Source organism: Mirounga angustirostris, unplaced genomic scaffold (assembly GCF_029215605.1).
Source record: "Mirounga angustirostris isolate CCGP_5_RB_7025 unplaced genomic scaffold, mMirAng1.0.hap1 SCAF_16, whole genome shotgun sequence".
Classification (NCBI taxonomy): Eukaryota; Metazoa; Chordata; class Mammalia; order Carnivora; family Phocidae; genus Mirounga; species Mirounga angustirostris.
Window position 1 is genome coordinate 35,974,141 of NW_026991724.1, and position 26,331 is coordinate 36,000,471.

Here is a 26,331-nt window from a genome sequence, read left to right on the forward strand (position 1 = left end):
TGGGACATCGGTGATTAAACAAGTAGATGAGCTAGATAGCGTGATGACTACTATGGAGAAAATAAAACAGGATAATTAATATTATGCAGTTTGCCAATTTGGGTCTGTTTTTTTGGCTTTTTGTTTTTTATCAACAGAGTCAAGCGACCCCATCAGCACGGCTTGGTGGACAAGAGGGCACTCTCTGGAGGCAGATTTCCCGGGGTTCACAACCCTGCCTTCCTCCCTCGCTCTGTGGCTGTGGACAAACTACTTAACCTTTCTGGCCTCGTTATGCCCATCCTGTAACAGTACCTACGGCATGAGGTGGGTTTGAGGACTAAAAAGAGTATGATAGGCAAAGTGTTTGGTACTGTGCCCGGCAACCCTTTAGGAAATGTTAGGAGCATCACGGCCGTCGGGTTAACTCACCTGGCGCCAAGGGGAGGGGAGAACCCCGGGCGCCCTCCGTCCCTGAGCTCCCTGCCCAGATCCTCGCCCCTGCCCGAGGCAGGTTATCAAGCAGAGGCAAGCCGGGCGGAGTTCTGACCTTGAACCGAGGTCCTAAGAGGCCGAAGGGTCGGTGCCCCCGGTCTTTCTGCGAAGACGTGCGGAGAAGGGCCGGCGGGCCAAGGCGGCGGGGTTCGGGGTGGGCGGCGGGGCCCCCAGCCCCTCCCCCCGGGCCGGAGGCCTCGAGGGCTCGCACCAGCTCACCCCGGACGCCCCGCAGCGGCGGGGGAGGGGCCGGACTCGCCCTCAGCGCGCGCCTCTCGCAGCGGCGGTTCGCCGCCCAAGGGGTAGAGACCGCGGCGCCCCGCACCTCGTCGCCCCGCCCTCAGGCCAACGGTCGCGGGCGCACAGCCCTCCCGGGGCACGCGGCCGCGGGCGGGCGCGCCCGGCGATTGGCCGGGAGGGTGCGAGGGGCCCGCGGGCGGGGGCGGGGGCGGGGGCGGGGGGCGGGCACATGCGCGCAGGCGGCGCGGCCGGCACGCGGCGCTCGCGCTCCCTGCTTAAATGAGCCTGGGCGGCCCGCGCCCGCCACTTCAGAGGGGCTCGCGCCGCGGCCGCAGGAGGAGCGGCCCGTGCGGGTGTCGTCCCTCGCGCCAGCGCGCCTCGGCTCCGGGGCGGTCGATGGGACGGAGCGCCGCGGAGCAGGAGGCGGCGCCCGTCGGGGGGCTCGGGCAGCGCGGGAGCCCGCCGGGGGGCTCTGGCATGGCGGGCTGCAGGACCTGAGCCCTGCCCCGCGGGGAGGCAGCCTGGTGGCCGGCGATGGGGACCGAGCGGGACTGCCGCCGCGCCGGGCCGTGAGCGCCGCGCCGCCGCCGCCGCCGCCGCCGCCGCCTCGCCGCCGCCTCGGCCCCTCGCGAAGCGCCGGGCCGCTGGGGAACATGGCCCTGGAGCAGCTCTGCGCGGTCCTCAAAGGTAAGCGCCGGGGGCCGCGGACGGCGCCCCCTGCGGGCCGAGGCCGGCGTCTTCGCGTCCCTCCCCGGCGCCGGGCGCCCGGCGCGCCTCTTTGTCTGGTCCGCGCGCACCGCGGAGCTCTGGCGCCCACCCTGATTGACTTGCTCTCCAGGCGCCTCTCCCCCAGCCCTCTGCGTGTCTGGCAGGCTCCGGGGGGCACTGGTGGGAACGCGCGGTAGAACGGGAAGCAGCGGCCGGGCGGAGCCCTCCGAGCCGTGTCCTCGCGCCTCTTACAACCGCGCATCGCTTCGCAAAGTTGTGGGGTTCGTGTAAGTGGGGCTCAGGCCGGTCTTTTTCAGCATTTCATGACAGAAAGTCATTCCACGCGAACAATAAGAGCCCCAGCCGAGGCGTCGCGGAGCAGCTCTGGAAAAGCCCCGCGCTGGCGGGTGGCGGAACGGCCTGCGGGCCGGACCGGGTCCCACCTGCTGCGGCCGCGGAGGCTGCGGCACCACTGCGGGCGCCGCGACCCGGCCCGGCCCGGCCCGGAGCCCGCTGCTCGCGGCCGCGCCCCGGCGCTTCCCGGGACCTCGGAATACCGTGCCGCTGGTGTGTGGTTCATTCTGATTTGTTGTACCGGGAATTGAAACGGTGGGCTTGCCAAGTGCACAAAGCTCCCAAACAGGCTCTAGCTGCTTTGCATTTTCCTGGAGGTGTTATTTTAGACTGAAATTTATATGCATAGATAATTAAGGTTGTGATACAAAGTTGCTTCCGAAACTCGGACTGAATAAATCCTTTTTTCAGTCGTCAGAGGAAAGGAAACACCACCACCAAAAAAAGGGCTTCCCTTTTCCCCTACTGATTTAAATTGAAAACTGAATAGCTGTACGTTGTTAATGCTATGAAATACTCTCTTTTTTATATTGGGTAAGGAGTTAAGGTATTAGCAGTGTCACATATAGCTCATTGTATCCTGGTATTTGTACAGTGACAAATGTTGGGTGTTTTTTTCCCATTCCATATTAACACTTTTTTATAATTTGTTTATTAGAAAATTCAGTATAATTTTGCTTTTAATTTTAACTGGACAGTTGCCTGCCTTCCAGATTTTCCTAAATTCACCATTGAGATTTCAGCAGTTTAATTTCAAATGTTTACCTGACGGTATACTTACAGGTACAGTTGGTACTAAGGTAACTTAGGACTTTCTACCTAATGAATATTTCATATCACCCCATGAATTCTTAGTGATTCCTTCATTAAATTAAAATTTAAAACTCTGATGTTAATTTCGTATAGTTTTCCTATCTGTAAATCCTAATTTATGTAGCCATTCCTTGGAAATTAAGACTGTTTTAGTCTTCCAAAATAAATCATAATATGCACAGTAGGTTTTCTGATAGTGCTCATTATCCAAATTTGCTTCATTGTCCTGATTGCTTTATGGTTATCAACATCATGACAGTCCGTTTGGGTAGCCCCCTAAGGAGAAATCAGTTAGCCCTGTTACACAGCTTTACCCGCGGAACTTCAGGGAACTGAGCTGGATAGGACAGAATTGCTGGTCCTCCTGAATCCTGAAGGGATTTGCAGCTTTTCTGCCTTTGCCTTTGTCGTTGGTACATACTGCCCTCTCTGGCCACTGTGGTGAAGGATTTAGCTGTTGCACCTTTCAGGAAAGGGTTCTGTGGTGAAGGCAGAGCCAACAGTGGAAACAATGTAGTATCTGGCTTTTCTTTTTAGTGTACACTAAAACCTACACTTGTTTTTCCTGCTAGCGTATTTTCAAAGCTCAAACTAAGTTGTTGTAGGCTTGCTAGAGATGAAACAAGCTATTTTTAAGCCTTCTAAAGTTTGTGTGTGTGCTTGTAAATATGGGGAATTGGTCTGGAAAGATTCAAGAAATTAACAAAAGTTGATTCTGAGAAGGGAATCTGGGAGATAGAGATCAGAGTGAGGTCCGGGAAGACTTCTATTTCACTGCACCCCCATTTGTAGCCCTTGATTTTTTTAACCAAATGTGTGTGTTACCTATACAGAAATTGTTTGGTGTTTTTTTTTTTTATTTTAAAATATTACCTTTTGGAAAAATACTGGATTTTCCTAGTGCTCGCATTCATTGTGTGCATCAAGGCATGAAAAAGCAGCCCTTAAGTATCCTGTAAGGTGAATTGCTTCAATACTGAAGAGGTTCTTATCAGAAGCAGTTATTTAATATTTGCATAATTATAGATATTGCCTACCAAAAGCCTTGTTTGCAGTATTATGGTCAGTTTCTACTAAAACAAATCATCCATAATGAGTGTGTGAGATCTTAAGTAGAAGGTAATTTTCTTTAAGATGCCATTGATTCTTTTTGTTTTACTCTCAGCAGTGAGAACAAAAGGATAACTCTACTAGGCTTTTTAAACCTTTTCATGTGTTGTTAAAACTGAATAATTCACTTTTAACTGTTTATGATCCCTCTGGGTCTTACAAAATTTGATTTAACTTTCTGTCAAAGTTAAGTAAGCATCATAGTCACATGAAAATATTGCATTAGTATTATAAACCCATTTTTTTACTGTTTTATTCAGTCATCACACTTTGGGAGAATCTTATTAGACTCAGTTATATTTAAACTGTATAAACTGCTGTAAAATTTGTTGTGTAACAGCATAAATATCCCTCGGCACTATATTTTTAAAATCTTACCTGAGACTGACAAAAATTAACTCCTGTCTATCATTCTCATGCCTCATCCAAAAATTAGTAAACTATACAAAAATATGTGTGGTACTGGAAAGCTGTCCCTTTAATAGTGAAGTTTTAAAGCACAGTCTTGTTAAAAATTAACTTTTTTACTTTTTCCCCCAGGAATAGGAGAAATGTTTTAAGGCTGAAAATTGAAGTCTGACTAAACACTGGTTTTATTGTAGTAAATCCTCAAACTAGAATCCAGTTTATCTGTTTTAAAACCAAATTCACCTGTAGAAAAAAGATGCAGCCTTATAATACACACATATGTGCATTATAAAACAAGTTCAAATCACTTTCAGGCCTTTTTGGAATAAGCTAGAAAAAAGATAAACTATAAATAAAGTTCATATCCAAAGTTTTAAACTCTCAAATTCTGTTTTTGGTTACACCCATTCAGCAGTCTCCTATCGTTTTGTTTTTGGTTTTTTTTTTCCAGTCTCATTTTTAAATTTATGCTCCTTGCAGAGTGATTCTTGATGTTTGAAAATGTGTCCCTGAATCACTATGAAATCCCAGTTATTATGGTTTTTGAGTTGGAAAGGGGAACCCTAAGGTCCATTGGTTTGCAAACTTTCCTTAACAGGAGAACTTCCTCAAAAGGAACCCTTCTGAGGGGATACTTAAAAACTAAACAAAGGTAATCGATAAGAGCAAGGTTACTGTGATTGGTGAGGGACTTCACCCTCTCAAAGACTCATCATAGTGGTCCCCCAAAACTGATACTTTTTAACATGTTTGTTATATCACTCACAAAATTGCGGTGTAGTAATCTGAAAGTTCAATTCTTCTTAGGCAAAATGACATTAAAACATGTTGGTTTAAATATGCCTGGACTCATATGTTGGAAATTACAGCACTAGTGGGTGAGAAGATAACACTCTTTAAAATGTGACCTGGTCACATTAAAATTTGTTGCTGTGAATGTCTAAAGAAGACTCCTATAAAATGAGAACATACAAAACTGCCCTCTTAGGAGCACTTGGCCAGCAAGGAGGTTGTCACATCCTGCAGGGAAGAAAGCACTTCTGCTATAGTTACTCATTCTTGAAGTGGTTGGCAGTGTGATTAGCATGTGTAGGTTGGAGCGATCCCAAAGTTTGCCAAGTCCATCTTCTTTCTTAGCTAATAAGTAAAATTGAGTTTGATTAAATTTGGGTACTCTGTTCTGTGGAACATGGTTAATCAAAAACAAGTTACTATTACCTCAAGTACTACTGGACTCTCATCGAACTCCATCCTGCTTTCATTATTGAAGGTAGTAAAGAGCAAGGAGACGAGTTAGGCCTTTGTTACATCTGGCATCTCGTGATAGATTCTACAAACCTTTCATTTACCGCTTTGGTGCTTAAAACAGGAGGGCTTATTGGAAAGAGGCACCTTTAATTACTAACAGAGGTAAATTGAGCCAGCTTGAGAAAAGTAATAAGCTTAGTGGCTGGGTATCTGAAAAGAAAAGAAAAAAAATCAGTTCTTTTCCTGTCCCTTGATTTATGCTTGATAAAAGAAGCTGGGTCATCTGTGTGACTACTGTTAACCAAGATGTGTGCTTCTCATTTGTTGATGCAGGACTCCGCACTATGTTATAGTTACAAAAAGGACGTAATCAGGATCATGCTTAGTCATTTCAGGTATTCATCTAATTTTTATTGAATGCTGTCGTGGGCTAGGCAATCTTTTAGTCACTAGGGATGCATCCATGAATCAGACAAGGCTTCTCTTTCTAGTAGGAACTGACAAATAATAAGCAAAATATCAAGTGATATAAATAATAATTAAAATATTTATACAATAAAACAGGATGAAGGAGAAAATGTAGAGCTTCTTTAGAAGTCAGAAAGTCTTCACAAGACCTGAATGACAGGAAGGAACCAGCCATGCAGAGGGTTTCTAGGCAAAAAGGAATAAGCTAGTCCCTAAGGCAAGAAGTAGCTCGGTATATTGAAGTAATGGGAAGAAGGCCTGTATAGCGATAAGTAGCAATCGGGAGGTCAGGGAAGTGGTTAGATGCTAAATCACATAGGACCTCTGAAGTCAGAGTAGGGGGTATGGATTTACACTCAATGTAATGGGACTGTATTGGAAGATTTTATGAAAGGCTGTGATATGATCTGGTTTATGTCTTGAAGGGATCACTGGCTGCTGTAGACTGTAGGGGATATGGCAGAAATAGCCAGTTGTCTCCCAATATCCATTTTATACTTTAGTAATTCTCTGAATTTTAATTAAGCCCGTAACCACCCAACAGAAAGACTAGATTTTACAGCTTTCCTTAGGGTTAGGTGTGGTCATGTGACTAAGTGAGTCTGGCCAATTAGATGTGTGTGCAACTTTGGGAAAGTGATGGTGTTTTTTTGTTCAGTTAAAATTTTTATTTTGAGATCATTGTAGATTCTAGGTAAATGCTTTTAAAAGAAGGAGGAATGTCCTATATTATTTCTTCATTCTTGCTGGCTCTTAACACAGGCATGGTAGCTGAAATGAAGATAGAATGGCTGGCACTCCAGCATCCATGTTGGACCATAAGATGGACTTGGAAGGAAAGTCATATACAATTGAACAATGAGATAGAAGGAGCTTAGGTCCCTTGTAATATAGCCTTCACTCTAGCCCTTAACTACTTACTCCACAGTTTGTATACTTGCCAGAAATTTATTCTATCTTGTGTAAACTGGTTGTGTAAAAAAATAAGTAAAAGAAACAAAACCAGAGATAGAGAACTGTTAATAGAGAAGTGAAAAATCTGAATGCTGTCAAATAAAATTAATTTTGAAAGTTCCTGGAAAAAGCAGGTTTTAAACAGTGCAGAGGGAATTTGTGGAAGCAAAGGGAGATACATGGCAAGTGCAGATGTTCAGAAACAAATATTTATAGAAAAAGTATGGGAATAGGTACCAGAGCATTCACCAATATTTCCAAAACCAACTCGTCAACTCCTTTTTTGCTGGCCCTCTACCCTGCCTCATCCATCTTGGCCCAGCCTTGCCCCTGCCATCACCAATGGAGAAAACGGGCACCCTCTTTCCATTTCTTGCAGTATACTATCATCCTCTTATTGCAGTGGTTGGCCTGCAAAGCATGGTCCCAGGACCAGCAGCTTTAGCATCACTGGGGAACTTATTAAAATTGCAAGTTCTCAAGCCCCACCCCAGACCTACTAGGTCAAAATCTCTGGAAGTAACCCCTGCCCGCCAAAATCTGTGTTTTAATAAGCTCTCCGAGTGATTGTGGTGCACACTACTGTCCCAGTGGTTGATTCCGTTCTCCCACCTAGAAGTAGACTTGCTGGGTGGGATTTGTGCATTTTTAAACCCTGATATAGATTACCAGACTAACCTCCAAAAAGTTATGCCAGTTTGCAATCCAGTGACAGTGTATGTCAGTTTCCTATATCCTGACCAACAGTAGAATCTGCATTTTTTTAATTTTAGGCTAAATTTTTGTATTGTTTTGGGTTTGGGCACATTTTTCTGGTGGCATAATCTTTTTTTCTCAGTTATTTGTAGTTTTTATTTGTTTGTCTTTAGTAAGTGAAGGTGTTCTCCACCCAAAAGAGTACCTACATAATTCACTTTTTTGTTTGTTCAATCTGGTATTTATTTTTCTATTTAGCTTGAAGGTAGGGATCTCCTTTTTTTCCCAAATAATTATCGAGTTATCCCAGAATCATTTATTAAACCTATCCTTTCACTGAGAGTTTCAGATACCATACATAAAATAAATTCTGGACTATCTATGTCTATTTCTTGAGCTTTTTCTTTTCTTCAATCTTCTTATCTTTAAGCTCCTTGAGAATAAGGACCAAGGCTGCTTGGTTCATTGCTGTAGCCTCAAGGACTGACCCCACTGCCTGTAATACAGTGGGGGCTAGATATGTTTGTTGACAGATCACCTATTTCTTTCTATACCATTGCTACATTTTGAATTACTGTAGCTTTACAATAAGTATGTATTGTTTTTATGTATTTTATGTCTTTTTATTTTTTAATTTCCCTTGGCCAATATAAAAAAGTCTTCAAGGGGCGCCTGGGTGGCTCAGTCATTAAGCGTCTGCCTTCGGCTCAGGTCATGATCCTGGGGTCCTGGGATCGAGCCCCACATCAGGCTCCCTGCTGCACGGGAAGCCTGTTTCTTCCTCTCCCACTCCCCCTGCTTGTGTCCCTGCTCTTGCTATCTCTCTCTCTTTGTCAAATAAATAAATAAAATCCTCTTTAAAAAAAATAAAAATAAATTTAAAAAATTAAAAAGTCTTGAAGATGAGCATCAGCAACATTTTTAGTCCCCCAAAAAACTAAGATTTTGATTAAAATATAATTAAATATATGACTTATTGGGAAGAATTGTTACCTGTATGTTGTTTTATTATCCAAAACATATTGTTTCTCCATTGTCTTAAATTTATTGTTTAATTTATTTTAGTCTTACTCTTTTCTCTTAATAGGTATAATAGTTTTCCAAGTAATTATCTTGGGACTTCTAGGTTTTAAGTAACATTATCTATAAATAATAATTTTGTCTCCTTTCCAGTATTTATTGCATTGGCCAGAATTTCCACTATTAACAGTAGAAAGAAGAAATTTGATCTTGATTTTTACAGTGGAAGGTAAGGCCTTTAAACTAGAAGACCTGGGGAGAAGACTCTTCATAGAGCTAATATGACAGTGATTCAGGGTAAAAGGAGTAGCATTGAGGACTTGTATATAGCACCTTGAACAGCATCTGTCTTTATCATGTAAATCTTCATTTAAAAAAAAATTTCTTTAAGAGAGGGCAGGGGGTGTAGGGGGGGACAGAGGGAGTGGGAGAGAGAGAATCCAGCATGGAGCCCAACAGGGCTCCACACGGGCTCATGGCCAGGCTCAATCTCATGACCCTGAGATCATGACCTGAGCCAAAATCAAGAGTCATCGCTTACAACTGAGCCACCCAGGTTGTACACACATTATTATGAGGCCTCAGCTAAACTCCAGAACCAGATATATGGGCATAAATGGTGGGCACTCCTTTTTTAAGCATCAAATCACAAGCAGTTCTCTATATAACTAAACGGTATGGTTAAGGAGTTTAGAATTTTTGTTTTGGCATGGATTTCTACCTTAAAGAATTAGTGCCTTCTTGGGTACATTATCTTTGAATTCAAAATGTGTGGTATTTCTGGATTTGACAAATTATTGATCCTTTTGGTAAGAGGAGGAAGGGAATAGTGGCACGTGGTTGGAATCAAAGACAGAACAAAGCACCACAGCAGTGCTTCATGCACTAAATAATTCCAGTGTTTGGCATTAATGGAGTTTGTTTTAATATCTGAGCCTGGTTATAACAAGCAGTTTGCAAAGATCCTATTATACAACTAGAAGGAAGCTATGTGTATTATGATATAGAATTTAGAATGATTAATAGTCACAAATATATCACTGAATATTTCTATCCATGATTGTTGTGCAGATTCACCCTATTCTTTATATAAAATTTTTATATTCAGTAGCACAGCTCATTTGATTTGTGAATAGTTTTTTTAAATTTGGGGGAAAAGAAAATTGTGAGCAACCCTCTAAATAAAGTAGAAAAGAATAATAGGTTGATTTTTAAAATGATCTACCATAGTTGCACACTCTGTGTAAATTCTTAGGCCAGATATTTTATATAGACAAATTTTATTGATCATTATGTAATTTTACTGGCACTGTTCATCCTTTTGCTATAGTTTTACTGTTTTTCTCCTGGTTTCAGTTTGTTGGTTTGTTACTTGCCCTGTCTGCCTGGCTTTGTGTTACTTACATACTGTGAATTATAAATGTGAAAACTAGTAAATTGTTTTGCCTGTAATTCAGGAGGAAAGGTATACTGAGCACAAAATTTTGATCAGTTGTATATCATCTGAGTGATATGCCTTGGAAATAGTGTCCTCTAACAAGATAAATTGATACGAATGGATGTGTTACTTGCTGAATTGTCAGATACCTAATATTACTCTAGGTTTTTCTTTTTGATCATAAATATTGTTTTGTTTTTTAAAAAAACAAAACATGTTTCACTTCTCCATTCCTCAAACTCTGATCCAGTGCAAAGTTGTGAAGGGTTTGAAGGGGGAATTGTTCCTGTATAACGTGAGGTCTTCAACACTACTAGCAACCAGGGAAAGGGAAGGGGAAGTGAAAGGTGTTGAGAGAAGACAGAGGAGACAAAGCTCAGCAAGGATACAGGAAGCTAAAGATGAAGATGTCGGTGACTAGATTGTAAAATGTAAACAACTGAATGGCAAGAATTATCTTTTTACATTGGTGACTTGGAGAGTAAATACTCAGTATATGCTATTGCTTAAACAATGGTATGATTGTCTACCAGTCACTTAACTAGCAACCTCTTCAATGCCCACATTTCTCTCACTGCTTTCATCCTATAAATCACCATTTGCAGTTAACTCTACATCTGAATCATGTTATAAATCTCTCCTTTCCCTTTCCAGTACCACTGCTTTGCTTCCTGAATGGCTTTCTCTCTTCTCTTTGAAAGTTTAGACTCCATGAAACCATCAGGATTATTGATCTAAAACACAGATGTGATAATATCATTCTCTAATTTAAAAACCCAAAATGAGGGGTGCCTGGGTGGCTCAGTTGGTTAGGCGTCCAACTCTTGGTTTCAGCTCAGGTCATGATCTCAGGGTTGTTTAAAAGCGTGGAGCCTTCTTAAGAGTCTCTCTTTCCCTCTCCCTCTGCCCCTCCCCCCCCATAATATAGATAGATAAAATTTTAAACAATAATAACTGAAAATGATATCTCATTATAGTCAAAAGTCCAAACTTTAGCATGACAGTCAAGACTTTTTACAATCAGACCTCATTCTGTTTCTCACCTGATACACCACTATTCCCCTCCTTGTACTGACCCTACTGTGGTACTCAGAGTTTGCTAACCCTCCGCAGATTGTGCTCCTCCATATTTTTGTCTAAGCTGTTTCTTTCTCAGTATCCTGTGTAGAAGTCCCATAACATTCAAATAGAATATACCTTCTCTTCTGCAATTTTCCTCACTCTATTCCTCTTAACCCCCAGCAGAATGAAAGGTTCCTGTCTGCTTCCGTTATGCTTTCTGTATAACTCCTATTAAACTTCTGTTCACCTTGTATTGTAAATTCTTTTTGACAGTAGATTGACTCCTTAAGGATGGTAGTTTGCTATCATTTATTTAGCAGAATGCCTAGCATATAACAAGTACTGTGTGCATCATCATCTCATTTAATCTTCTCAACAGCCTTATGAGGTTGGTGCTACTGAGACAACATCCTCATTTTACAGTTAAGTAAACTGAGAGGTAAAAAGGCCTCACGGCTGGTACACAGCAAAACTCGAACTCCAGCCTGGATCCACCTAACTCGTGAAGTCCATACTCTTAACTGTTTTGCTGTATTCCCCCCCACCCAACATCTGTGTTTCCTTGGTGCCTGCTATCCTTTGGTACAGTAGGTACTCTGTCAGTGCTTACTGACTGAATGAATAATAAAAACTCCAGTTCACACTGTGATTTCCATTGAAAGGGAGAGTGAAAGATGTCTGTACCATTCATAAAAATGTTTAAAAGAATCATCAAAATACATACATACACAAAACAATTCAGTCTGTTATTGGCTGGGTCTAGAAATGTTCAACTTGGGGGGAAAAAAGCTTCATTTCTAAATATGCTGGCTTTTGTAACTGTCCACGCAGGACCGCAGGTACCGCACAGCTATAAAACGAGTTGATTTCTGGGAGACTGCTGCCCCCTTACTTCTGTCTTTGTTGTAAATGCTCTCACAAGTCAGATAAGCTAAGTGAACTTCTACTGGCATAATACATTATAGAGCTAGCCATATAATGCATGTAAACTCTTGGAGTTGGAGTACAGTAAATATAGCATAATTGAGGTCAACAAAGTTTGTTGCGTGTTTTTAATCTATCATAAATTGAAAAATGCTTTAAATGCCATATACTGTTAGTGCTTGTATGAATGAGTACAGTATCAATTGTGTTTTTTCTTGGGTTGTCTTAAGTGTCAAATAGTAAATTAGAACATGACATTCAACCCTTAAAAATCTTGAGAGTGAATGTTAGTAAGAAATAGCAGCCTTAATTAATCTTTTTTATCATCTGATTTTCCTTATAGATTTAGTAAAATGTAATATAGATTCAGTTTTTTAACTTTTCTTTTCTATTATTTCTCTAGTGTTGTTAATAACAATACTTGTAGTCGAAGGGATTGCTGTGGCCCAAAAGACCCAAGGTAAAGTACTTAAAGTGATCACTTATCACATACTCAGGACAGTGAGTGGGATGGCTTATTGGAAAGGATTGCAACTTTTGAATACTATTTCCGTAATCCCTCTGGGGCGATCCAGTGACCTAAGGCATTCTGTCAACCTATCAGTCTCAATTTTACTGAGTTCAGCTGCAGTTAACTAGAGTAAATTGTCAAAGTCTTGCCCTGATAAATTTTTTAAATGGGCATCACTAGTAGCTCCTAGCACTCTGTGGATTATGTCCAAAAATTAAATGAGATTCATGCTTTATCACTCAGCAGAAATAAAAATCCCTTTTTTCAATGTAGACAAATAAAATATTTCCGTCAGTATCTTATTCAAAGCCCTGTGGACCTGTTCTGATTGTCCTTGTTTATGAAAGAAGATAAGCTAATGTGCTTTTCGAACCAGATTTTCATGTCAGAGTTTAGAACATTTACTGATTTACTTTTTATTTTCATCTAAGTTATACATACACATGACAAAAATCAAAGCATTCTAAAAAGTTAATTATGAAAAAGTAGTTTTCCATCCTCTGCTACTCTACTTCCTTCTCCATAGAGATAACCAGAATTTTAGCTGAATCTTTTGGTATTTCCCTGCGTATTTCTAAATAATGTTATACTGTTACTTCTTAATATTTCAGTTTTACATATTAGACAATGATTTCCCACCATGGAAGATGAAAATTTAGCTCTTCCATGCTACTTTCTGCCCCTGACTCTATACCAGTGTTCTCTTACTTTCCTTCTGTACCACCTGTTTGGCGTAGTTCTGTCATATGTAATTCTGGTCACATCTGTTCTCAGAATTTAAGTCACTCACAGAGCTTTTTCCGTATGAAAATTTTGTCCTTCAGTTTAGGAAATTTTTATTTCCCTTTTTCCTTGTTTAAGTTTTTAAATTCCCTTTTCTCTATTTTTTTCTGTTTTATCCTTTAAAAACTTCTGTTTGGTTATGGGATATATTTGTGGTGGTTGTTTTTCTATTTTCCATCTGTCTTTCTACTCTGCTTTCTTCTCAGTCTCTATTGAGACTTCCCCAACTCTACCGTCTAAACCAGGAATGGGAAAATTTTTTCTGTAAAGGGCCAGACAGTACATGGTTAAGATTTTGCGGGCCTGACAGTCTCGGGAGCAATGACTCACTTTTGCTGTTGTACCGTGAGAGCAGCTGTGGGCCACAGGCACAAGAATGGACGTGGACTTGTTCCATTGTCAACTTCCGTTACAGTAAGAGGCCACAGGTCGGATTTGGCCAGAGCTACACTTTGCGGTCTTCTGCTTTAAAATTTCTACTAATTTTTCATTTCTTCTGTTTTTAGAAAATTTTTGTTTTCTGAATATTCTTAAAGTATCCTTGTTCGTGTTTTATAGATACACTCTTTTTCTCTAAGGGGATTAAATGACAGTTTTGTTTTAATTTTTTGGTTTTTTTTTTTTTAATCTTTGTTTCCTCAGATTTGCTTTCTTCTTGTTTTTTATTCATTGTTCATATTAGAGGCTTTCCTCAAATATCTGGTGCTCCTTGACTGTCTACTGTTACTTATGAGTGGAGCACTGAAATCTGATGATTAGCTGTCTGCAGGTGTGGAAGGACTTGTTTCCTGTGACCCAGCACTGGGGAATTCCTGAGTCTGCACTGCTGGCACTCTCTGGACTGTTGAGAGCCCCCAGACAGGAAGCTTTACATGTCCTGCTTAGACGTTCTGCATCTTACCTAGAGGCTTTTAAAGGAGTTGAGTGGGGGGAAGAGGCCAGGAATGCCATTCACTGTGTTCCCATTCCCTAGTCTCCTTGTTACGGGTTGGTCACCCTCAGCTGTGCCCGGTGTCTCCTAGTCCAGGAACCTTGCTTTATCTTCTGCAAAGGAATCACCTCATTTTCCGATGTGGTGACAGCAGCAGCTACCTAGATTTGTAGAGCAGGGGAGGGTATTAGAAATCAGATTGATTCTAAAAAAAAAAAAAAGTAAAAAGAAATCAGATTGATTCTAAATAACTCTTACCCAGGCCTCATGTTTTTAGAAAGGACAATTTCACCACCACCTGTCATGCCCTCTCCTGCTCACCAAGTACTGCTAGTTGTTGTGATTGCATCTACCTCTTTGTGCCTCTTTAGGGGTTTATTTTTGCCCTTAAAAAATCCAGAACTGTTGGAGGAGTTTAAGGAGAGAGAACTAAATGCATGTGTTCAATCTACAGTCTTTAACTAAAATCCTTTGTAATCTTTGGATCATATTTGGCTTTTGTGTTAAACTAAATATAGAGGTACCATACCAGAGATAAACCCCTGGGATCCTTTTATTTTTATGTCAGAACTGAATTTTATAGAGTTGCACTGACTTATCAGATTCTCCCACATGGTTTTGCCCTTGTAAAATCTAAGCATTTTATTTCCCTGCTCGCCTACAGGGCAAACTTGTCCTCTAGCAGCAAGTTCTTCCTACCAGCACAGCATACAATTTTACCTTTCTCTCACTTCTGCTGTATTCAGTTTGTTGCACTAAACTTGGCCGTGGTTCTTGCAAAATTATATACACTATCTGTGTGACCTAGAGTGGGCAATTGTTTGGCTAAATTATGGGGAAGAGAGAAGAATGCTGTTCTCTTCTGCTGTAATTCATGTTTTAAATGCCATTTTTCCCTAAGATGGACAAAATGTTGGAATCAAGCATATTCCTGCAACCCAGTGTGGCATTTGGGTTCGAACCAGCAATGGAGGTCATTTTGCTTCACCAAATTATCCTGACTCCTATCCACCAAACAAGGAGTGTATCTACATTTTGGAAGGTATTTGACCAATTTCTGTCTTTTAATGGATGAATTTTAACTTTATTATAAAACTAAGTACATTGGTAAGATGCCCAGTTTAAGCCAGTTTGAACAAAATTTAAACATGTATTTGAATTAAACTCTAGTAATTATACTGAATATTGAACACATTAACAAAATAATAGTTGAAATTTTCTAGGAATTTTGAATCTCCTAAAATATAATTCAACCAGATGCATCAGTATAGATGAGAAATTTCTCTAATAAGAAACTTGAAAGAAACAAACAAACTCAAACTTATGGCATCTCTTATCATGCTTTATGCAGATTTATGTCCATAGTTACATTAGTTCTTGTCATTTCTTCTGTTTTTCTATTCATTGTATCTCATGAACTAAGCATTAGCTTTTGTAGTCTAATTTTAATTAAGTACATTTAACTAATTTAATAAACAGCATATTCCAAAGGGAAAGATCACTGTAGTTCTGCAGAGCAACATTGTTATTAGTGATATATAACATTAATTCTGAAGTTTATATGTAATAGTCCTCATGATTCTCATCTGTGAAACAGTAACAGAGCAGTTGTTTTACTTTCCCTACTTGTGTCAGGACATTTATGCTTTTCTTTGTGTTGCCCTCATTTACTTGCTTTTATTTTCTAGCTGCTCCACGTCAAAGAATAGAGCTGACCTTTGATGAACATTATTATATAGAACCATCATTTGAATGTCGGTTTGACCACTTGGAGGTTCGAGATGGGCCATTTGGTTTCTCTCCACTTATAGATCGTTACTGTGGTGTGAAAAGTCCTCCACTCATTAGATCAACAGGGAGATTCATGTGGATTAAGTTTAGTTCTGATGAAGAACTTGAAGGACTTGGATTTCGAGCAAAATACTCATTTATTCCAGGTAATGAAGTTGTCTTTTTTTCACTGGATCTCACTCTGGTTTTAGAATCTTATGTCTAGAAAAGAGAATTTAGTCAAATTAATCAAATCAACGTTTCAAAGAAATTAGCAAGGCCAAAGGGAAATCACTTCGTGAATAAATAAAACCAAAAATTGGAAATAGAACGGTATCACTTGAATTTTGAAGCATTTCATAGATGGCATCCCATTTTTCTTAGATTTCTTTATGTTTTATAATGTATAGCAGGGCTTAAAAACATCAAGATAAATATATTTTAAAAGATAATTCAGCAAATTGTCTTATTTTCATAATCCTTACCAAAAATTATTTTGGCAGGTTTTTTCCATTGGAATGCTTGAATTACCACTCATTTGAATAAGTAAGCTATAGAAAATATTGAGCAATAGAAAAAGTACTGCTCTGCACTTGGAGGCAAAAGACCTGGGTTCGAATCCGTTCTCTGTTACCTGATAGCTATAAGACTATTCATCACAATTGCACCTGAGGGTTGCTATTGGTAAAATGGGAATACCTGATGTATTACTTTCCTAAGGCTGCCTTAATGAACCAAAAATTTAGCAGCTGAAAACAATAGAAATTTATTCTCTCAGAGTTCTGGAGGGCAGAAAACCCAACAGGGCCACATTTCTTCTGGGAACTCTAGGGGAGAATCCATTGCTCACCTCTTCTAACTCCTGGGGGCTTCCCCAGAATTCCTGGATTTGTGGCCACATCACTCCAGTCCCTGCCTCCGTCTTCACATTCCCCTGTCAGAATCCTTAACCAATCCCATCTTTTGTAATGTAATTGTCACTCTTTTTTTTTTTTTTTTTTAAACCACATAAAGTAATACAGGTTCTGAGATTTGGATTAGGGTCTCCATTCAGCCCACTCTGTCTTACCCTGCCCTGTATCTGTGAACACTTTGAGACCTGCAATACTCTCTGGTGTAAAACGGAGAGTGCATATCCCTAATGTTATTGCTCCTGTCGTCAAACAACTTGTGGACTAACAAGATGAAAAAATAACTTAGTGTACCAATTATGTCATTTCTTTGCTTTTATTTGTTTTCATGTAAGAAATTTATTAATTAAAAAAAATCCAAATGAAAAGAAAATATCCATCATCTTACCATCCTATATATAAAAAACCACTGTTAACAATTTGGTGTGTATCCCTTCAGATGTTTTTCTGTATCTTTTGATTTTGTTTTACATAACTGATGGTATACATCTATATTACCTGCTTTTTTGCCTGAACAACATAATCAACTTTTTTTTCTTGTCAGTAAACATGGGAATTTTTTTTTCTTCTTCTTTTTTTTTTTTTAACAAACATGGGAATTTTTAAGTGTTGTTTCAGTATTTATGTTCTCAATGCCAAAAGGATAACATTTCAGAAAGTAAAGTTTATCTAATAGACTTTATTTTTTAGAACAGTTTTAGGTACCCAGCAAAACTAAGCAGAAAGTACAGAGTTACCATATATCTCCAGCCCTGCACTAACACAGCTGCCTTCCAAAATCATTTGGTACATTTGTTACAGTTGATGAACCCACACTGACACATCATCCCCCAAAATCCATAGTTTACATAGGGTTCAATGTTGGTGTTGTGTGTTCTCTGTGTTTGGACAATTGTGGGATGACTTGTCCACCATTACAATATCATATCAAGTATTTCCACTACCCTAAAAATCCTCTGGACTCTGCCTCCTCATCCCTAACTCTTGGCAAGCAAGATCTTGCTGTCTCTGTAGTTTTGCCCTTTCCAGAACATCATATTGTTGAAATCATACAATATGTAGCCTTTCCAGACGGGCTTCTTTGACATAGTAATATGTACTTAAGTTTCCTCTGTGTTTTTTCATTGTTTGACAGCTCATTTCTTTTTAATATTGAATAACATTTCATTGTATGTACAATAGTATATCCATTCTATTGAAGGGTATCTTGGTTGCTCCCAAGTTTTAGCAATTACAGATAAACTTGCTATAATCATCCATATGTAGGTTTTTTCGTGGACAACTTTTTCACTCATTTGCATAAATACCAAGGAGCACAATTGCTGAATCATAGTAAAATTTGTTTTTAATTTTTGCTTAAGTGGATAGTGGTTGTATATATATATGTCATATATATTTTTTATTACAATAAAAATAAATTTTTAAAAATTAGAGTTACCAAAAAACTTAATTTGAAAGTTCAGATAGGACCTGTATACACCAAATTGCCAGAATGAAAAAATTGCTAATTTAAAATATCTCAGAATCTTTAAATAGCCTGCAAAACCTATTTCAATACACAGTTTATTGTATTTAACTGGATGTTCAATTCTTGTTAAAATTGTTTTTAATTCCAGATACTTTCTGCATAGTTATCATATTAAAAAAAGTAGGGGGGAATTTTTTAGCTTAATTAAGAATACATCACAGAGACTTGCCTCTTTTAACTTAATAAACTAAATCCAACCTTGCCGAAAGGGGACAACATTTCAGCTCTTTTGTAGAGAAATGTCAAAGACATATTTAATTAAACAGCAGTGGAGTAAAGTCATAGGAGCTACCTGCCAATGAATCAGAATTCCTTCGTGTGTAGACTATAGTTCTAGAATGTTGTCATTGCATTAAAATTTCCAGAATTGTCGCAGTTACTTCCAGGAAGTAGCAATCCATTAAGAGTCCTCTATTTTCAACAGATAGCACCAGAAATTTAGAGAATTTAATTTAAAATATACTAATTTCTTGGGGCTCCTGGGTGGCTCAGTCAGTTAAGTGTCCGACTCTTTGATTCCTGCTCAGGTCATGATCTAGATTGTGAGATCCAGCCCCACATGGGTCTCCACGCTCAGCATGGAGTCGGCTTCAGGTTCTCTCTCCCTCTGTTCCCTCCACCTGCCTGCCTCAGGCACACATGTGTGCACTCACTCTCTCTCTCTAAAATAAATAAATAACTAAAATCTTTAAAATATACTATCTTCTCATTATTAGTAGTAGTCTTCTTCTAGATTTACTGATCCCTAGACAAAATTTATTTTATAAGTATGACTTGAAATAACTAGACACAGCCATAATTAGCCAATTATGCATTACCTATTTATTTTGATTTTCTTTTTTTAGTGGTAAAACTGTGGAATCCTCACCCACATTATAAGAGCAGTATGGTAGGGTAAGAAAAATTGTCTGGAGAATTGCAGTCTGGTCCTGGCTTTGCCATTGTAAATATGGCCTAAGAAAATCATAACGTCTCTCATTCAGTTTCCTCATCTTCAAGGCGGAATATTACATAGTTTTCCTGATATTGCTCTAATTAGCATGATACTAAGCATAATGTATGTAGAAACTCTGAAGTACTATAAAATGCAAATGTAAGTTAATATAGTCTAGAAATCATAAGTGTTTTATTATAATCTGTCTATATTTTAACCATAATCTGTATAAAATTGCTCTCATGATAAACTAATAGAAAAAGAGCTACTTTTCTTCAAGTAAGAATCTTTATTAAAAAGCCTGATTTTTAATACTTAAAAAAAAGTATTCAATTAAGAGCATTGTTTTTGATGTCTTTTTTTCTTTCAGATAGTCAAACTAGTTTACAAAGATCTGATTCATATATAAGGGTCTTTAACATCTTTTTGACACTAAAGTATCATTATTTCAGTTAATTGATTTAGTTCATAAAAATCAAATACCTGACCAATTTACTGAAATCAGTTATTTTGATATGAACTATTAGTTCTTGGTCTTCTATGAACTACTTCACCGGACAGAATATCCTGTATATCACCTGGTCATTTTTTCCCTGCCACTTTGAAAACACCACTTACTAGCTACTACTTTGTGTGTGTGTGTGGTGAATTACAAATAACATAAAATTCACCATTTTAATCCTTTTTAAGTGTACGAGTGCATGTTAAGTACATTTACAATGTTGTGTAATCGTCACCACCATCCATTTCTAGAACTTTTTTGTTAACACAAGCTGAAACCCTGTGTCCATTAAATACTAACTGCCCATTCCCCCTTTCCTCCAGCTTCTGATACCTACTGTCTGTATGAATTTGACTAATCTAGGAAGCTCAATAAATGGAATCATACAGTGTTAGTATTTGTCCTTTAGTGTCTGGTTTATTTCACTTAGTGTAATGTTTCAGGGTTTATCCATGTTGTGTAGCATATATCAGAATTTTATTTCTTTGTTAGGCTGAATAATATTCCACTGTGTTGTGTATACTACGTTATGTTTATTCATCCATCCATTAATGGACTAGCTATTGCTATTGACAGAGGGTTTCAAGTTTTCAGGTGGCATAAATAAGTTATTCATGATGGGATCAGTAGTATAAACATTACCGTTTTAAAAAACATTGTTCCTATAAATAAGCACCTAAACATGCCCGGGGGGGGAAAAAAACAGTGCTCTGTAGTCTACACCAATGAAAGCTTTCTCTTCCTTTGCTATTAAATGAAGGATTAGACATAACTTAAGACATGAAACCTTAATATAACTCTAAACTATCTCAATGCCAATTACTTTCTTCTTTTTTCTATTACAGATCCAGACTTTACTTACCTAGGAGGTATTTTAAATCCCATCCCAGGTTTAGTATATCACCTCTTTTTCCTCATAGCATTTTGATCAATCTTATTTTCCTTTGAACATCATTCATCTATTCTTTCTAGATTGCCAGTTTGAGCTCTCGGGAGCTGATGGAATAGTGCGTTCTAGTCAGGTAGAACAAGAAGAAAAAACAAAACCTGGCCAAGCAGTTGATTGCATATGGACAATTAAGGCTACTCCAAAAGCCAAGGTATTATCATTTTTGAGTCACTTTAGAGAAGAACATAATTGATTAGCAGAATGTATTGTTTTGATTGATGCAGATACTTGCTGTTATATAAACTGATATTGCAACTTTTTAAAAATTAATTTTATTTCAGTCAGGTTTGGCCATCTAAGATCTCAGCATTGTTATAGTTAAGTAACTGCAACATAGTTTCAGGAATATCACAGAAATATTTAGATTCTTAAAATCTGTGTATTCCTAAATTGAGGGTGCAAGTACTGATCCATATGATTATCGATTCATAAAAAACTCTGAGGAGGAAAAATAGACCACAAGAGGTTGAAGTGTCTTGTCAGAGTTCTCAGAGTTGGTCATGGCACTGTCAAAACCAAAACACAAATAGAGCGAGTCTTGCTTCTGTGTTCATTCCATGCCGTCCTCCGCTAATGATGTAAAGCTTTTATTGGAAAGTACTGCAGGGAAGGATGTTTTTAAATAACTCTGACAGATTGAGATTGGTTGCTGACTACTTTTGCTTTTTGCTTTTAATTTATACTTCTAGGAATATTCACAGTGAAAATTATATTTAATGTGGATATATGTGAAAAGAGAAAGTGAGGATAAGAGAACAAACCATTAAAGAATTATGAAAATCAAATTTAGAATTATGGTAATAAGATAGATTAGATAATGTGAAAACCTGACTGTTACAAAACACCTGGAAACATTGGGTAATATATAACATTTACCCTTTTAAAAGTATAGGTAAGATTTCTAAAAAAAAAAAAAAAGAAGAAGAAGGTAATTCTTATGGACTAGAAATGAAGAGAGAGAACTATAAACCAGAGCAATAAACTGAAAACTGAAATTGTGATGGTATAAATGCCTCTTGCTTATTTCAGTACCCTCCAACTGCTCACCGGTAGACCTGCCAGGAGCTTGGTGTTACTAACCACAGTGAGACAGAAAAGGCCTGGGGTTTGTGTGACCTTTGTGAGATCCCTCACATAAAACTGGAACCCTTAAAGGGAAATATAATCGATATGAAATGGTAGATTAGAAACCTCTTCCACTAACACAGGTTGACAATGAAGAAGCTTATCTTTCTGGGCTCAGTCTTAGGATAAGGCTGGGGTCTCCCCTAAAACTTTTACCTAGAAACCTGTTCTTATTAGAGTTTGGGATGTATGTAATTTACATTCCATGCCCAATCCAGGAACCACTTAGTCTAAAAGTTTACAAAATGATCCTGGCCTCAAAAATCTTTTTAGACATCTGGCAAAAATCAATACAGAATAACCACAGAGGGATACCTGGGTGGCTCAGTTGGTTAAGCGTCTGCCTTCAGCTCAGGTCATGATCCCAGGGTCCTGGGATCGAGTCCTGAATCGGGCTCATAGCTCAGTGGGGGAGCCTGCTTCTCACTCTCCCTCTGCCACTCCCCCTGCTTGTGCTCTGTCGCTCCCTATCACAAATAAATAAATCTTCAGAATAACCAGAGAGGCTATAGGATTGCCATCAGTAAAACACTGCTGAAGGTAAGCTCACAATCCAAAATTAGAAAACATAAGCAAACAACCCATCATGAGTGAATTAGCAAACATAACAGCAAGAAGTTTCTTAGATGCCTAAGAAGTGTTTTAATTATCTTACGAGAAAGAATCAAAAAGACGAGAAAGAAAGAATGGGTACACTTTAAAAATAACCAAGTAGAACTTCCTTAAATAAAAGGTATAGTTATTAAAGGATAGATCTGAGAAAATCACCCAGAATGTAGCTCTGGGGGTCAGGGAGGGGTAGTGGCAGTTTAGCAAGAAAATGTTCAGGCTGACAAAAAACATTGACACGAAGTGATTCCCAAAGCAAGAAAAAAGTTTATATTGACACCTCGCTACATTGGCCACGACAGACAATGAGAAAATCTTTAAAACACCTAGAGAAAAAAGAGAGCTATGAGAATCATTAATAGCAAAATAGAAGCTAGAAGACAATAGAGCAGTAATGTCTTCAAAGTGCTAAGAAAAAAAATAACTGCCAATCTAAAATTCAGTACTCAACTATCATTTTAGAATGTGGGCAAAATTAAGATATTTCTGGGCAAAAATAATAAATGGACCAAATGCTACAATTAAAATCCAAGTATATTCTGTTTTAGGATAACTATGGGAAATTTTAAAAATAAAACAGGAAAGAAATAATAGACAAATATCAAAAGAGATCTGATACAGCAATTAAAATAGAAATCAAGAATGTCTAGGGCACCTGGGTGGCTCAGTGGTTAAGCGTCTGCCTTCGGCTCAGGTCATGATCCCAGGGTCCTGGGATAGAGCCCCATGTTGTGCTCCCTGCTCAGCGGGAAGGCTGCTTCTCCCTTGCCCTCTGCCTGCTGCTCCCCCAGCTTGTGCTCTCTATCCCTCTGTCAAATAAATAAAATATTTTTTTTTAAAAAAGTCACCAATTCACAAGGAAGATACAGTTTTCAATTTTACGTATTAATATGGCCTCAATATACAAAATATGAATTGACAGTTGCTGAGGAAAATTGACAGATCCACAATTATAGTGGGTAATTAATTTCACCTCTCAATCAGGCATACAGAAAAAGTAGTAAGGATCAGATTTAAACAACACAGCATGCCTGATGAGACATGGTATCTTACTCCTAACATCCAGAAAATATGCATGCATTCTCTACAAGCATGCATGAAACATTTATAAAATCTGATCCATATGCTAGACTAAAAACAGAAGTCTAAAATATATAACAGTGCTTGGTATTATGCAGAGCATCCTCTGACAGAAATACAATTAAATCAGGAACCAGCAACCAAAAGATAACCCATATGTTTGGTAATTTAATAATATACCACTTAGTAATTAATAGGTCACAGAAGACATCAAGATGGAAATTTAAACACACTTAAAACTGAATAAAATTGAAAATACATATCAAAATGTGTGGGATGCAGCTAAAAGTATGATAAGGGAGTTTTCATAAATGCTTCTTTTAGAAGAAGAAAAAGATTTAAATTTAATGAGAAGTTTCAACTCAAGAAGTTAAAAGAATGACCAAAGAAGTCCAAAGAAAGGGTAATAATGAAAGCAGAAATAAATGATATTTTAAAAAAGAATCAACAAAGCCAAAAGCTGGCCCTCTGTAAAAGATAACTATAGGTATACCTCTGCCAAGATTTATTTAGCCAAAGAGACCTAAATAATATTTAGAAATGGAAAAGGTCATGGGGGCGCCTCGGTGGTTCAGTTGGTTAAGTGGCTGCCTTCAGCTCACGTTACGATCTCAGGGTCCTGGGATCGAGCCCCACGTTGGGCTCTCTGCTCAGTGGGGAATCTGCTTCTCACTCTCCCTCTGCCCCCTCCCCCTGCTCATGCTCTCTTTCTCTCTCTCTCTCTCTCTCTGTCTCTCTCATCTTTAAAAAAAAAAAAAAATGGAAAAGGTCATGAATCAACTATAGTAGAGATTTAAAAACTCTTCTAAGACAAACTATGAAGAAAACCTGAACAAAAGAGAAAAAAAGAAACCTGAGGGTTTCTTCAATAAATAAATGACAAAGGGAAAAAAGCAGCAGTGAATCATATATTAAAAGAAATGTGAAGTCAAATGAACATGCGGATTCAAAGTATAAACGTAGGAAACAGTACAAGACAGAAGTCTGAACACTGGTATTTGATAAGAAATTATTTGTTGGTTTGGTAATAGAACTGATCATATTTTAAGTGGTCTTTGGCAATACACATAGAACTGTTGACATGTAAATTCTCTCTGGGATTTGTCTCAGTATGTGGGATGTATATGGTTCAAGACTGGCTGAGTTAATAACTGGTAAAGCTAGGGGATGAGGACAAGGGTTTATGATACTGTTTTGTCTGCATTTGCACATTTGAAATATTCCATAATCAAACTGTTTTAGACTATAAGAGAATACTAAGAGTAGTTCTTTGCTGATATATTTATAAACAGTCTAAACAGACAATTTCCTGAAATATGTATGTGTATACATACATATTTACATACATGTATATAAAATTTACAAAAACTAAATCAGAGAAATAGAAAACCTGAATAAATCTTACCAATTAACAAAATTGATTTTGTACCTAAAATATGTAAACAGAAAAGTTGGTCAGATTGGATTTTTACCAGGTACTCAAGGAACATGTTATATAAATGGTTTCAGAAAATTGAAGGAAAAAAGAACACTTCCCAGCCTATTCTATCAGAACTAAACAGCATGGAGAGTTATAAACCAGGATTATTTGTAAAATGGTGGGGTGTGGGGGGCAGACCCAAAAAACTAAGCAATAACAAACTAAACCTAGTAAAGTTTTTTTTAGAAATCATGACCTAGAAATTCTTAGTTTAAGATAAGAAAATTGAATAATGTAGTTTCCCATATTAACAGATTAAAGGAGAAATCCTGATATAGCATTAGATGCAGAAAAAATACTACATGAAACTTAAAAACTACTGATAAAAATCTCTCAGTAATTCCAACATAGGAGAATGCATTTCAATCACGATGAAGAGTATCTACTAAAACCCTAAATCAAACGTTGTAATTAATGGTGAAACCTTAAAAGCATTTCCTTTAAGCTCAAGACAAGTCAAAGATGTCTGTTGTCAGTGTTTTATTTGGTGGTGTTCTGAAATCCTGGTCAGTGCAACAAAATGAGAGAAAGAAAAAAAGTTCATCAATTGTAAAAATCAGTTGCTTTTCTTTATACTACAGCCAGAAGCAGTTGGAAAATAAAACTTTTTAAAGCACTATTTACAGGGCGCCTGGGTGGCTCAGTTGGTGAAGGAACTGCCTTCAGCTCAGGTCATGATCCCAGAGTCCCAGGATCGAGTCCTGCATCGGGCTCCCCGCTTAGCAGGGAGTCTGCTTCACCCTCTGACCTCTCCCCTCTCATGCTCCTTCTCACTCTCTCTCTCTAAAATAAATTAATAAAAATCTTTAATAAAAAGATTTTTAAAAAGGCACTATTTACAATAAGAACAAATCAGAAGGTACCAAGAAGCAAATTTTAAAATTATATTGAAATGCATAAAAGAAAGCCATAAAGAAATAGGGAGAGAGAGAGAGAGATCATTTTCATGGATGGGAAGATTCAATATGACAAAAATGTTCATTGTTCTCTAATTTAACAATTTAAAGTAATTCCAGTCCAAATCTCAGGAGGACTTTCTAGGGAAGATGGCAAGCTAATTCCACAATTCACATAGAAGAGGAAAGTGTTCAGAAGAACCATAACAATTTTGAGTGAAAACATGTGGGGCTACTTCCCCTTCAAGATAAAGTTGTAGTAGTTGGATAGAATGCAATAAAATTGAGTAAAATATCTAAAGGTAAAACTACACATGTCTGGTGGTTGCCAGAGGGGAGGTGGGTAAGGGGATAGGTGAAATAGATAAAGGGAATTAAGACTAATGGACTTCGAGTTATAAATAA

General features: G+C 38.5%; 1 protein-coding gene across 3 annotated transcripts in view; it reads left to right on the forward strand.

Moving 5' to 3' along the window:
• The first annotated feature begins 962 nt into the window (after positions 1-962).
• NETO2 (neuropilin and tolloid like 2) overlaps positions 963-26,331 on the forward strand; it is a 60,917-nt gene continuing 35,548 nt past the window's right edge. Inside the window, exons 1-6 of one of the 3 annotated variants that reach the window (XM_045891164.3) lie at positions 963-1,401; positions 12,321-12,377; positions 15,044-15,184; positions 15,831-16,079; positions 20,633-20,677; positions 20,760-20,887. In XM_045891164.3, the coding sequence (XP_045747120.1) occupies positions 1,368-1,401; positions 12,321-12,377; positions 15,044-15,184; positions 15,831-16,079; positions 20,633-20,677; positions 20,760-20,887 (654 nt within the window). In that variant the 5' untranslated portion in view covers positions 963-1,367. The remainder of the gene's footprint in view (positions 1,402-12,320; positions 12,378-15,043; positions 15,185-15,830; positions 16,080-20,632; positions 20,678-20,759; positions 20,888-26,331) is intronic. The other 2 variants (XM_045891165.3, XM_064581935.1) reach the window with 2 other exon arrangements.